This window comes from Zasmidium cellare (assembly GCF_010093935.1).
Source record: "Zasmidium cellare ATCC 36951 unplaced genomic scaffold M409scaffold_14, whole genome shotgun sequence".
Classification (NCBI taxonomy): domain Eukaryota; kingdom Fungi; phylum Ascomycota; class Dothideomycetes; order Mycosphaerellales; family Mycosphaerellaceae; genus Zasmidium; species Zasmidium cellare.
Window position 1 is genome coordinate 814361 of NW_022986958.1, and position 13581 is coordinate 827941.

The 13581-nt window shown below is 55.7% G+C and overlaps 6 protein-coding genes across 6 annotated transcripts; 3 read left to right on the plus strand and 3 right to left on the minus strand.

Moving 5' to 3' along the window:
* Positions 1–161: 161 nt before the first annotated feature.
* Positions 162–1358, plus strand: M409DRAFT_22119 (uncharacterized protein; the record flags this gene model as incomplete). Its single annotated transcript, XM_033806195.1, has 1 exon — positions 162–1358. One exon carries the CDS (start codon positions 162–164, stop codon positions 1356–1358), a length of 1197 nt encoding a protein of 398 aa, XP_033668863.1.
* Positions 1359–1867: 509 nt separating this feature from the next.
* Positions 1868–3134, minus strand: M409DRAFT_66001 (uncharacterized protein; the record flags this gene model as incomplete). Its single annotated transcript, XM_033816750.1, has 5 exons — positions 1868–2336; positions 2411–2833; positions 2895–2913; positions 2970–3019; positions 3079–3134. The coding sequence occupies 5 exons, from the start codon at positions 3132–3134 to the stop codon at positions 1868–1870; spliced, it is 1017 nt and encodes a 338-aa protein (XP_033668864.1).
* Positions 3135–4202: 1068 nt separating this feature from the next.
* On the minus strand, positions 4203–4873 carry M409DRAFT_66002 (uncharacterized protein; the record flags this gene model as incomplete). Its single annotated transcript, XM_033816751.1, has 2 exons — positions 4203–4633; positions 4699–4873. The coding sequence occupies 2 exons, from the start codon at positions 4871–4873 to the stop codon at positions 4203–4205; spliced, it is 606 nt and encodes a 201-aa protein (XP_033668865.1).
* A 1889-nt stretch (positions 4874–6762) lies between these two features.
* M409DRAFT_53914 (uncharacterized protein) lies at positions 6763–8121 on the minus strand (the record flags this gene model as incomplete). The annotated part of the gene is made up of 5 exons (XM_033812505.1): positions 6763–6981; positions 7031–7110; positions 7238–7730; positions 7890–7903; positions 7938–8121. The coding sequence occupies 5 exons, from the start codon at positions 8119–8121 to the stop codon at positions 6763–6765; spliced, it is 990 nt and encodes a 329-aa protein (XP_033668866.1).
* A 315-nt stretch (positions 8122–8436) lies between these two features.
* On the plus strand, positions 8437–9048 carry M409DRAFT_53915 (uncharacterized protein; the record flags this gene model as incomplete). The annotated part of the gene is made up of 1 exon (XM_033812506.1): positions 8437–9048. The coding sequence occupies one exon, from the start codon at positions 8437–8439 to the stop codon at positions 9046–9048; it is 612 nt and encodes a 203-aa protein (XP_033668867.1).
* Positions 9049–11449: 2401 nt separating this feature from the next.
* Positions 11450–12070, plus strand: M409DRAFT_53916 (uncharacterized protein; the record flags this gene model as incomplete). The annotated part of the gene is made up of 1 exon (XM_033812507.1): positions 11450–12070. The coding sequence occupies one exon, from the start codon at positions 11450–11452 to the stop codon at positions 12068–12070; it is 621 nt and encodes a 206-aa protein (XP_033668868.1).
* Positions 12071–13581: the final 1511 nt, after the last annotated feature.

Below are 13581 nucleotides of genomic sequence, written 5' to 3' on the forward strand. Positions count from 1 at the left end.
CCTCACAATCGCTTGGCCGCGGTATCCTCTGAATCAGGCGCGACTAGACGACGAAAGCACGCGATAGATAGGCCCTATCGCTCCATCGGCGGGTAGCCTGTCGGCGCGCGACAATCAGCCGTTTGGGTTTGAGAAAAAGACGAACAAGCAGCGAGCGAACCATGGCGGGTCCATCACAGTCCTCCTACCAGCCGCCGGCCGCGGTGCGCAAAGGAGGGGAAGCGGAAATCAAAAACGTATCGACGGGCATGACGAGGCCGCTGTACACTTCTTGCGCCGAACATCACCTCGCGCAGGAGAGGATCCGGGAGCAGAAGCAGAGGGTGGAGAACGAGAGGAGAGACAGTTCGGGCACGAGACAGGGACGACCGAGGTTTTTGACGCTCAATACGTTACCCAGGATGCCTTCGACGAGCCCGGCGGTGCACAAGCGTGATACAATGCCGTCACCGTTCATGCGCTTGCCGACCGAGATACGCCTGCAGATATATGCGCTGCTTGTGCTCCCACGCAAAGCGTCGGATCTGCTGCCGTCCTACCAGAAAGTCACAGCGAGCACCATCGACTACTTCGACTACGACAAGAAACAAACCGGCTCCGAGCGGGCAGCCGTCACAGCAGACCTCTCCCACCCCTTCATCCACATCCGCACCATCGACCCCAAGGCCTACAAATCCCTCCATCCCCCCACCAAACCCTCCCACACCCGCAGCACCTACAGCGTGCGCGCCGACCGCTTCCAAGCCCGCTGCATGAGCACGACGTACCACGCGATCAACAACCCGCGCCTCGAAGACAACCTCTCCATCCTGGGCACGTGCAAACAAATCCACGCCGAAGCCGCCGAGCTGCTCTACTCCTCCTACACCTTCGACTTCGACACGCACATCGAAGCCCTCATCCCCTTCCTCTCCGACCTGACCCCCTTCGCGCGGAGCTGCATCAAGAACCTCCGCATCGTCAAACGCGCCCTGCCGTATTGCAAGGAATTCGATAAATGCGAGTGGTCCAACGCTCTGCGGTACCTCACGTCCACGAGCAATAACATCTCGCTGCGTCGGCTGGAGCTCGGCGTCGTGGCGGGGCGGCCGGGGGAGAACGGCTGGGATCGCGTGGCGCGGTACTCCGCGGGGGATTTCGAGTTGCTGCACCAGTTGGATGGCATGGAGTGGATGCAGTATCTGCTCGAGGTGCAGGGGCTCCAGGAGCTGGACGTGCAGGCGGTGGTGGAGCATTGTCCGCCCGTGACGAGCAGTTCGGCCATGGCGAGTTATGTGCGGTTTTCGGCGAGTGTGGAGGGGGGGTTTGGGGAGTTTTTGAGGGGACGGTTGCTTGGGGCGAGGAATGCTGTGAGATGATAGATGGATGGTAGAGCTTTGTTTGGGGGATTGGGATTGTATTATAGAAACGAGCATTGACGACAGAACGGTGGATTGCATTCCAGGGATTAGAACTCCACGCTCAATATTGTGGGTAGATATAGAATTGGAAGGGTCTTGAGCCTCAGATGCAGGGGGGCTTCAGGGCTTGGCTTTCACATGTTCTCCACAGTTCCGCTCTTTCCGAATTCGGGATTCATTTCTCAATGATCTGGATCGAACCGAGTAATCAAAATGCAAGAGGATCTCCACTGCTATAAAGACTCCAGTCAATCGTTCTCGTTCTTGAATCGATTGTGGTCTTCCCATCCGGTGCTGGTCAGCCCCTGAACACAATCCTTTCGATCGACAAGGCAAATGCCATTTCATTTTGTCCTCAATCGACCGTTTGCAAAATTTGGCACCAGAGGAGGCACACCGCGTCTCGCCCCTCTACTGTCTACGATCACCAAATCTCCACGCTATATATCTGTCCCCTTCGACACCCATCATCCCCTCCCCCACCGCCCCTCCACGAAATCAATTAAGTCCACCAAATCCGCACACTCCACAACCTCCCTCTTGACTTTCTTCGTCGTCCCCTCCATCCGCCCCACCATCTCAGTCACATGATGCAGCACCAGCGGGAAGGGGATTGGACAGCGCACCACCCACTCCAAGAACTCCATCAGCAACGCTGGAGTGACGTGGTCTTCGCCTGTGAACATCCCCGGATTCTCGAGGATGCCACGGGCGGCCATGACGCCGTGGGCGCCGGTGAGTTTCAAGGTCTTTTGGGCGCCAGAGAGGGTGTAGACGTCTCCGTTCACCAGGAAGGGTACGGTTATGTGCGGGCGGAGCAGAGCCAGGGCTTCGTAATTGGGCGGTGTGCTGGAGCGTTGCGAGCGCAGGCGGCCGTGGATCGTGATGTAGTCCACACCGGCTGCTTGGACTTTCTCCAAGAAACTGATCGTCTGACTATTCATGCCGTGTCATTAGCATTCCTCATCCCCACAAGATCTCAGCTTTCGAAACCCCAACACCAGACGTACCTGAGATCCTTATGAATCCGACACTTAACACTAACACTCACCCTCCACCCCCCTCCCCTTAACCTCTCCTTCGCCCTCCTCACAATCCTCCCCACCAACTCCCCCTCCTCCATCAACGCACACCCAATCCCCTCCCGACAAGCCCACCCCTGCGGACACCCACAATTCAAATCCACGCCATCGACCCACGGCGCGACCAGCTCCGCCGCGCGGGCAAACTCCTCCGGATCTGAGGACGCGAACTGCGCGATGAGGGCGTGGGGTCGGCCGTCGGGGGTTGCGGTGCGCTCGAGCGGGTGGGTTGTGAAATCGGAGTTTCGGGCGGTGGCGGAGCGGACGAATTCGTGTGCGAGCATCATGGGCGTGTAGGTTATGTCCACGTGGGAGTGCCGGGCGAGGAGGCGGAAAGGGAGCTTGCTGTAGCTGGGGGTGGAGGGGTGGTGTTAGGATGGGTTGTTGGTGGGGATGGATGGGTGGGACGTACCGGACCATGGGCGCTGAGACTGTTCTCTGTATTAGCTTGCGCATTTGCAGGGAGAGAATCGTGTTGAAAACTTACCGTATACACCCCGCCCATCCTTCTTCGCAGCATCAAAAATCTTAAGGACACTATCATTGAGATGATTCAGTCAGAAATGCCGCTGATCGTCGAAGAAGAATTCCCTTACCGCGGCCGTATGTCCTCGCCATCCAAATCATTCTGATCTGTAGCGATGCTGCCCATATCGAGGCAGAAAGTGGAAAAATCGACAAGAAGATGCTGGATTTCGACAAAAGTTCCAAGAGGTGAGGTCCTTCACAGCAAGCTCTTAGCTCCGCGCACAGACCATCACCAAACGGCACGAGGAGATAGTGGCAGCTGGCATGTGACGATGAGAAGGCTTTTCGAATGACTTGGGGACTGAAGTGTCTAGAGCACGTTCTCATGTTGCGTGAATGTTCACATAAAACTCTGTTTCGTTTCATTACTCCTCCACTCAATGTAATATACAACAGAAAACCAAGCCATCCTCTTGTCCGGCTCTCAATTCAATCTCGTGTCCCCCCCACTCATGTCAACGCCTCCGCTATGCAGTATCAAGGGTCCAATCATCCCTTCCTAAAAGAAACAGAAACGAACCAAAAGAAAAACCCTTTTCAGAAGTTCGGGCCCGTGAATCCCATACCCAATAATGTCGATATCATTCATTCACCTCGTATGCCGACCCGTATCCGCAACCCCCGACGTCAACGACGCCAAACTCATCACGCCCAGCTTCCTGCGCAGCGGAATCGGGCCACCTTTCGTCGTCGTCGTCGTCGTCGTCGTTGTCATCGTCGGCATCTTGGTCGGACTAGAAAAGATCCTGAAAGGATAATCCATCGATCCCTTCGGTCTCGCCAACGAGCTGAAATTCGAAATCACCGTCTCCTCGCTCTGTACCGATTGCGGACTCTCGCCACGAACAGCTTCCCTCTCCAGAAGGTTGGATATGCGGCTGATGTCCCGTGGTAGCGGCGGCGGCGTCTACCGTGTTGGCTCTGCGGCCACCGGCGCCGCGTCTACGGTCCTGTCTGCGCCGGGTTCCTGGTGGGTTGGGAGTGGTTGTTGGAGAGGGGCGGGGCTCTCGCCTTCTTCCTTCTCTTTCTCGGTTTCGCTGCCGGTTGTTATGCCTCCTTCGGCGTCGCGTTGGCGGGCGTGGGCGGATTTGGGGCCGGGGCCCTTTTCGGTGTTGTCGATGGACATGAAGAGGAGGATGCAGCTGTGGAGAGCATTAGCTGACTGTCAACGATGTGCGTGTAGGTCTCCTGCTTACCTCGCAATAACGCTCAAGAATCCCGGCCAGCAAAACACCACAGCGGCGATCGCACGGCCATTATTCCTGTAGCACAGGGGCGTCCCACCATCCTTCTTGAACTGCCTCAGCAGCGACTCCGCATACTCTCTGGTGAACCCGTCTCCTCTGAAATACTGGCACTGCGTCGCCGTGATGATCGTCAAGGCAAACGCATCGGCGCAGTAAAAGACGCAGGCCAGCACACCGCAGACTTTCCACGCCGTTCGCACGGCCTTGTTCTCGCGTCGCTCCGGCCAGAACAGATCGAAGAAGAACGCAGCGCCGAAGATGAAGGCGACGAAGACGCCGGCGAAGATGTTGTAGGAGGCCACGGCGATGTAGTCGTTGTTGTAGACGTATATTCGGCGATCGAGGCGCTTGACGAATTTTTGGGAGTCGACGTAGTCTGGAAGAGAATATTCAGTGTCAGTCGCGCCAGTCATCGTTATATTTATTAGGAGTACTGCTTACCTGACAAGGCCGCCGTGCCCAAAGACTCAGATACCACGCAAAAGATCAGGGCGCATTGGTAGATGATGAACTTGGTCCGACGCAGGTGGTAGTCTCTGTTCTTCCACATATAGCTGTTCCCGAACTTATACCATTGCATCTCCTTCAGATCCAATCCCCATATCACTGGCGCCATGGTGGATGCTCTTGCTGTGGCGAACGGCTGTGTAGCCTTCAGGTCACTGAGGATGCCGACTGTGAAATAGTAAAGTTGCAATGTCCAGTGGCGACAGAAATGTAGACAGGTACGCGAAGTAGTATCCTCGAAGGAATAACAACCCTCAGCGCAAGGTCTTCCTTAAGGGATCAGATGGATGGTTAGACGGAATCCGCGGGGGGAGTGAACTAAAGTAAATGGAAGTAGTAGTAGGGTCGCAGTAGACAAGAAGGAAGGAAGGAACAACGAAGTAGTGACTGTCGACCAAAAAGCAAGATCCACCCACCCGCCCGCCCATCATCGGCAGCGATATCCCTACCCTTCCGGAACACACTCATCAGGTGCAAATGCATATGACGAGGGTAGCGGTGCCTCACAAGGGCGAAACCACGTCCGAACCGGGGCTTACCGAAGCAGGTCGCAGGTCGCAGGTCGCTCACCAAGCGGCATCGAACAGGCGATGAGATGAGAAGATGGGTTGCAGATCCGGATCGCTCTGTTTGGGGGTATTCCAAAGCTTGTTGCATCACTGATCAGGCTACTCAGCATTAGCAGAGACGCTTGCAGCACCTAGCATGTGGTTTATCATGCCGTGCCATGCTTTGCTTTTGATGATTGATGAGCCGCATCTCCTACGATCCACCATTGAGCGTATGAACATTTGCCATGCATCCAGCGAGGTACACCGAGACAGCGAGCCGGAGTCCAGCGGCATCTCTCGCCAGCGGCAGGGAAAAAAGACCAGAGCACATGAGGTGGAATGATGTGAGAGCAACCAACGACAAGCTCACATGTTTCGAAGCTTGACATCGACGCACCGTTGATGCTTGGCTCCACTCGGTGATCTCATTTCCTTGCTGATCTTTGATCATCCGGGCCCGGGGCTCTGCGGCAATGCGAGGCGGCGTTCGGACTTCACGTCACGTCGCTGTGTCTTTGCGACGGGATGCGCGGACACGGCATTTTCGTTTATTGATGATTCGGGCAGCAGGTTGATGACAGGCGGCGATGACTGAGATACATATGCCTCTTGGCAGTGGTATGATCATGATTGATCAGCTGCTCTCGGCCGCTTGTGCACGGAAAGAGATGGGAAGGGTCGAAACACTTGTGAAAGGGTCGTAGAGCCAGTCAAGAGCTTGGGAAGGTGTTGAAACGAGGAGAGAAAGTCAAGGACGAAAGAGTTTGCGACGGTGTGATGCAGCGAAATGCAGGCCGATATGGTGCGAACCATGTATGTTCGACGACCTGGCTTTCTTACATACCCGGGAACAGCAGAGATACAGATTCTTGGTTGTTAAATGCTGGCCAGCAAGTCTTCCTGAAACACGTCGTACTTTCGCCTCCATTCAGCCACTGCCATTATCTCCATCCGACAACGCTTCGCCCACAGTTTCTCAAAGGGTAGCTGGCCACTTCGGTGGACGCTTGGGTGGTATGTGTTTCTTGGGACCTTTCATGGCAAACTTGACGAACTCCGCAAACCGCTGCTCAAGTTGTGCCTGGGTCCATCCCTCATCCCTGGCACGCCTGCCCAATGCGATGGCTCTTCCAAGGGCATCGTGGACCGCAGAATACAAGACATATTGAAAGAGCGATTTCCCACTGGCGATGCTGCGAGCCTTATCCTCCTTTTGGTGTGGTCTCCAGGCACGAAGTCTTTGTCCGGTTCGAATTTCAGGTCTCTCATCAATTCAAGCAACGGCAAGAGCTTTGCGATTTGTGGTAAGATCTTCGTGTTCGGGCCAAGGTCGCTGAACCTCAATTCGAGAAACGGTCGTGGACCGCAAGTTCTGACAATGCTACGACACTTCTGGATACCAGTAGCGAACTCCTCGCTGTCGAGATGACATTGAATGCCGAAGCAATTATTGCCGTAAAATATGCAGGCGGTCTCGGCCCTGATCTGCTTCGATAGTCGCAGCAGCGGCAGCTTCGTCCTGGTGCAGTACGGCGCGGTGCCATAGTACTGGTCCGCTGGTAGGATCTCGAGGTAGATGCGGTTTCGTAGCTCGGGAGGGAGACTCATTATTAGGTCGGGCGTATCTGGCTTTGGCTTGGGCCTCCAGAAGACGGGCGGGATCTTGCTGGACGGATGTCAGTCCTGGTGACCGCTTGACGGGACAATGCACTCACTAGGGTCTGATCTCCTGGAACTCCACCATGGCGGAGATTGTGCGGCTCTGTACGTCGTTGTGACGGCACTTGGGTTGCGACTTGGTGGTGAAAGAGTTGGAGTTGGTGTTGGAGAGGTTAAGTCCCGTCTGAAGCAAGTGCAATAATGCTGCCACGCTAAAGCCAGGCCCACCGCGTTTCCCTTCACATCGCACCTTCCTCACGCACACGCGACCCCAGCGCGACCCTTGATGCCAACAGCGAAATCCCGTGGAATCGGCTCCGTCGTACTTCGCGGCTTCACTCCTCTCTGTCTCCTCGACGGCAAACTCTGCTCAGGCGTACTGCAAGGCGGCGGCGGGGCATCATCCAGCGACAACTGTGCCAGGCCAGCACCAACATGACAAGGCAACACGGCCTGTTGAGCTGCGATGTGCGGACTGCTCGTCTCGCTGCGTGCCTTGTACGGACTTCGCTGGCCCTTCATCTGCCGCTGGGTGAACTCGTACATAGCTTTCTGGTAGCCTGGCAAGGTGGTTCCGGGTGACGATTGCATCTGGAGCATGGTGTACGAGTGCATGATGCGGCTGTAGCTTTGGACTCGGCCGACGAGACTCCCACGCCTTTGGGCTGCCGATAGCTCATCTTCGGGTCCTAGGTCGAATGGTGAGAGGAGCTGTTGGCCTCGAGAGGATCCTATACCCTGCAGCGAGAAGGGGAGCTGGCCGAAGGTCATACTTTCGTTGCAGATGGTTCAGCAGATGTCAATCCTTCTGTGTTCCGTGAGGGACTCGAGAGCCGTCCACCGAATGCACAAAGCCCAGTGTGCTTCTCGTTGCTTGCCTTTCAGTAGATGGCAGACCAATGGCCAGCAACTAACATTCACAGAGCAGGCTATTACCGACAGCACAGGCCTTGTACCGCTCACAAGCTGCTGCAACCACACCATTCGTCATGTTCGTCACCGCAGAAGAATTCGACAGCCCGTCTTTGTTACCGCCAGTCTCTCTCTCGTCCCTGCACAACCACGTCAATCCCAGATTACCGCAAACGGAAGCACCATCACAGACAATGGCGCCACATCTGGGGAACTGAGACACATTCCACGCCATTCGAGCCGCCACATTCCTACCTGATTCCACATTCCAGTCAAGGCGCCCGAGATACTGCTAGCAGCTTGATGGGAGCCCGGTGTTCTGGATGGGCCTTCTTGTAGTGACGTCGCGACTGCTGAACCGATGAGCAAACGGGTCAGAGGCCTGGTTTCAGCACTCGACAGCTCCCACGATGGAATTTACGAAAGTGAAGGCGAATGCGTTGTAAGGGTCTTAAGATGAAGTAAGTCTGTACTTCCACATCCTTCTCCCTCTTCAAACCACTGTCTTTTCCACCCCATACACACAACCCACCTCTCGCACACCGTCAAGATGGTCTCCCTCAAGGCCTCCACTCTCGCCCTCGCCTTCACCCTCGCAACCGCAATGCCCCAATCCTCCCTCCCAGCAGGCATCGCAGACCTCCCCGACTGCGCGCTGAACGGCCTCCCCGCCGTGCTCGCCGCCTCAGGCTGCCCCGGCATCGACGTCGACTGCCTCTGCTCCAAGCCCGACCTCCCCGCCCAACTCAACACAGCCGTCGAATCCGCCTGCCCCGAAGAAGCCGACCGCAAGAAAATCACAGACTTCGTCGCGGGCTTCTGTCCAACCCCCGCGCCATCCAGCACCACTTCCATCCCCGCTGAGACTTCTTCTTCTTCTTCCACGACTGACGCCCCCGTGACGGGCGCTGTCGTCCCCGCTCCCACGAGCAGTGCGCCGACGACCACCACCGAGACTGCCACTGCTTGGCCTTCTGCGTCGTCGTCGTGGATGGGCCACATCAACGGTACGAACGGGACCTCGACACCGACTTACAACTCGCCCCAGCCGTCGGATACTGGCGCCCCCGCTTCCGAGGGCGGTGCGGCGTCTCTTGGGTACAGCATGTTTGCTTTTGTCGTGGCGATGGGGGGTATGACTTGGGCTTTTGCTGAGCTTTAGATGGGTTATCATTCATATATGCATGTCGATTGCATTTCTTGTGTCGTTGTCAAAAAGTTGGTTGGCAGAATAGAAAGAGTAATGTTTAATGGAGGCGATACGGTTCGAAACCTTTGTTGTCTTGTCTGCCTCACCTTTCGTTGTTACGTCTTCCAAACGGGTTCTCCTTGGTACAGTAGAATGTCATCAAGTCACCATCCAGCTACTTACCAGGTCACAAAAGTCACGTAGCGGAGATGAGTCCGGCGTTACAAGGGTTCATTTATTAATCGAAAGAGCGGTCTCGAACTTTCACATGCAAGCACAACACAGCATACTGTAGCACAATCAAATCCTCTTCCGGGCTCCCCATCGTGACGGACATTGATGGTCGACAACAATACAGCCTATTCAATCAACTGTAGCAAACACGTTCGTTCGGTCGTTTGTCAGAAGACACAACAAACAAAGTCGGTGAGGGTATTCCATCACTTGATTCGTAATAATGCAAAAGCCAACAGCCTGGACCGCGGTGTTCACGCTACTGGTTAGTGGATACATACGGTTCTGCCGCGACGACGGCGGCGGCGGCAACTTGATTAGCTTGGGCTCTGCCGTCGGGGAGCAAGCAACCGCCCCAGATTCTGTACGAGTTTAAAAAAGATTTTCTGTTCTTTCCCGTCGTTCTTGCATGGTGCTTGTCGTATTTTGCTTGTGCGAGCGAGGGAAAGGCTGAGAGGGTGTGTCGTATGATGCGGCCACGTGTTGACGATGAGTGGGTATGGGTAGGTGGTAGGTTATACCAAGCAATCGCGGTGTGCGATGAAGCACGGCGAAGACTTTTCTTCTTCTTGTTCGATTGTGCGATGGGTTATTGAGTTTGGACTTCGTGTTTGCAGGCGGCGTTGTGCTGTGCGACGAGGGTCGAAACTAGGATCCTAGGCGAAGTGAAAACTGATCTGGACGTTTTGATGATACGGCATCCGCGCGTACATGTCGGCAGTCGTTTCGGGGGGATTGTGCACAAGATCTCGGACGTGGTGTGGCGGCGTATGCTGCGATCGGTGCGATGGAGCAAAGGAAGAAACAGGTAGAAGTTCGGCTGGCATGATATGTTCGCTGATATGTCTCGGGACCCGAAAGCTGTGAAGCGAGGCAATGATGGAACGGGAAACAGGCTTTTGCCTTTTCGGTTGCTGGGACAGGTCTCGTTCGTGAAGACGGCCGTGGGGTGGGCTTGGCGGTCACACCTGTCACACTGAGATCCGTATCTGCGTGCGACGCACGGCTGGTGCTGCGTGGGTGCGACACGCGTGGGATGGCCGACAGACAAACAGGCTGTCTCTTTGTCCCACCCACGTGCTGGCGCAGGCGGTGTTGGTCGCTAGAGGATAGATAGATTGGTCGTCAGCTGCCGGTGCTGGGCAGGAATCTAGAGGCGATGGGAGGGAGGATTGCAGGCGGATATGCAGCTTGGCAGGCTGCCACGGCACTAGCGACTAGCCGTCGCGGAAGAGGGGCGCCACTCGTGGTTATCCTTGCAAGGGCCCGGCGCCATCTGGCAGATCCAACACGCCGGCATTGCTCGGGACGACTCGACGCCCGGCGGGATGGGCAGCAACGAGATGAGCGTGCAAGGTTGACACGACGGAGGAGGGTGGGAGAGGGAGAGGAAAGGGGGGAGGGGGGTGCATGCGTGCGTTGACGTTTGGCAGTTGAGACTTCACTCTTCTACCTTTCACTTTGACACCACCAACGGCGAAGAGAGATATCCAACAAAAGGGTCCTGGCCCCGTCTTCCTTCCTGCCGTGAATAATCACCCGGGTTCTGGACTTCCTTCCCTCACTACTACTACTCACAATCATCCACCGCCGCCAGCGCATCACATTGCGCTCACTCGCTGCTTACTTCGCGCCGCACCTCAGCCCTCCACTCCAACAGCCAAAAGACCAACACTCAGCCAAGCTGCACGTCGCCATAGAGTTCACCACTGGGCCACCCAAACACTTCTGCTGGACGATTGGCATGCATCATCGCGCGATCCCGGATTCCTTGAACTACGACAAGCAGCACCCCGCGACGCCCGCCAGGAAGTCGTGAAACAAAAGAAGCTCTGGTTTCACCACCCTCATCATCATCGCCATCATCGTCACACCAGACCTCTCTCCACATCTATCGACAAGACTCGCCTCCGTCGTCAGTGTCCGTTGCGACTTCTTCACCGCTGCCTAACGAAGGACGCCCCTTCCGCTCGCGTGCGGCTGTCAACAAGTCGAGACGAGCACGACAAGACCCGCATTGTTCTGCTCGCCTCCAATTCCCCACAACACCCTCGACGCTTCTCCAGACTCCAGACGTCTCCAAGATTGCTTGTCTTCTGGTCCGCACTCCACTACACTCCCACCTCGCACGTAGCCTGGCATGTGCATCGCTGGACTACATGTAACCACCGCGCCCTGCTCCCACCGCTGGTACGAACTCATCAGGCCCTGCGATCCCTCCAGCAATCTCGCCAACTGCACTGAAAAGCTGAAACTTCAAGGCTGGGAGAATCGTCTTGAGAACTGTCCATTCTGCGACGGCGCAGGGAACCATCACCACTCGACCCACCGCCTCTTTGGCAGCACCTCGTCCGCCAGCTCCGTCTCTTCGTCACCAACGATATCAGAAATGGGCATGACTCCCGTCATTTCAAACCGTAGAGGCAGCTGCGGCACCATAAACAACGCCATCGGCCTGCCCTCCATGAGCCCTCTATCGCGCCAATCGAGCGGCTGCAGCATCGAGGTCGACCGCTCACAACGCGCAAAGGACATGAACGACCGCATCAACATCTACCTATCTAGCGACCCGCACGAAGTCTTACCATCCGCGAAGAAGAACTACCCGACCTACGCAGCAGCCATCGCCCGGATTGAAAGCAGTTCTCAAGAATCCTCATCTACCAACACCTCCCTCTTCCTCAAGCGACGAGGATCCTTTTCCCGGGGCTGGAAACGCATGTCGGGCAGATTCAACTCCAGTCTCTTCAAAATCGTTTGAGACCGCCACGTCCCCGACGACTTTACGGACATAACGCAGTCACATGAGATTACCAGCTGTGATCAGCGCAAGATGCAGATCTGCGCCCGAAGGATCTCATGGATGGGCTTGGCGAGGTGAAGGCGCACCTTCCTCGTGGCGTTTTTTGGGGGCCGGCGCGAAGCGCAGTACACGTCGAAAGTACGCACGCCGCGCGGGGGAGTTTTGAGCATTGTTTCGATTCTGGCGCAGAAAGAGGACATACCCACGAATTCTTGCATTTGCTTCCGCCAACAACACGACTTGAATGATTGATGAATGATTTCACGACTCTCTACTCTGAAACCCCGGCCACGAGGCAAGACAGGCGTGCAAGCCACGCGAGCGACACCCTCCTGCGCCGAGGAGTCAGGAAGCTGGGCGCTGCCGCCAAGTCGCCACGGTGAAGGCCTTGGCTGTTGGGATAGACGAACGTCACTCCTCCTGTTTGGCCAGACTCCGCCGCACGAGCACCGCGTGCCCACACAACGGTTCCATGGCACTGCCAACTGTCTATCTTCGGAACCGGAAGTGACTCCAGAAAGAAGAATGTGATCGTCATTGAACGAACACCACCGCGCCGCTCTCAGCAGTAATGCACACGATACGCTGGGTGACAGGGTTCGTGTTCGATGGTGATTCGACACGTTGGCTTCCGAAAGATGGGAGACTTTGGACGTTACTGTTGTTGAGGTGCTGCGTGTATGTACTACTACTGCTACCAGGGACCTTTGAGTCTTTGACTACTGCACTATACTCCCCACCGGAAGGATGGACGAAGACCATCCGTATGTAACCTGTACTATCACCTCATATACTTGATGAGCATTCGTATCAACTTCCAGAAATGTTTGCGTTCCGGATGTCACCCGTGAAGACAGAGCTCATGATTTGATGTCCCTATTAACCATGCCTTCTCCAACCTCACGGCAGCATAAGTCGACGTTTCAATGACCACACATTGAGCGGGGTCGAAGAGAGGTGGTCGTACGCTTGACTAACAGTATCACTACTACCAAATCTGGTTACTTTCTGCAGATGCAAGAGTTGCTCTCTGTGAGAACCAGCTAGGATCGTCTCGTTCAGTTTGCCAATTCAAAGAGAGGGAGAGCGGCCAAGACTATCAACCATGGGGTCCGTACATCTGCTCACGCAGATTCGCTACCGCCGCGACACGCCCTCGTGAAGTGTGAAGAGTGTGGATCAAGCTGTCCTCGTTAGTAGTAATTAGGATGCGAGTGAGTCCAGGGCAAATCTCAACCACTCATGCCAGTGCTTGGGTGAAAAGGTAGGTGGGCTCGGATCAAATCGTACATTCCATTGTCTTTGTTTGTGAACTTTTCGGCTTATTGCTCCCAGTCGCTTTTCCACGTAGCGACACGACACGGCCCGCCCGCCTCGAGAAAACGCTCTTTCGGTTACTATGCAAACAAGGTGGTTCGAAATACTATGCGGCAAGCCCAGCAGCCGCAGATGCGCCTCCAATCGACAAA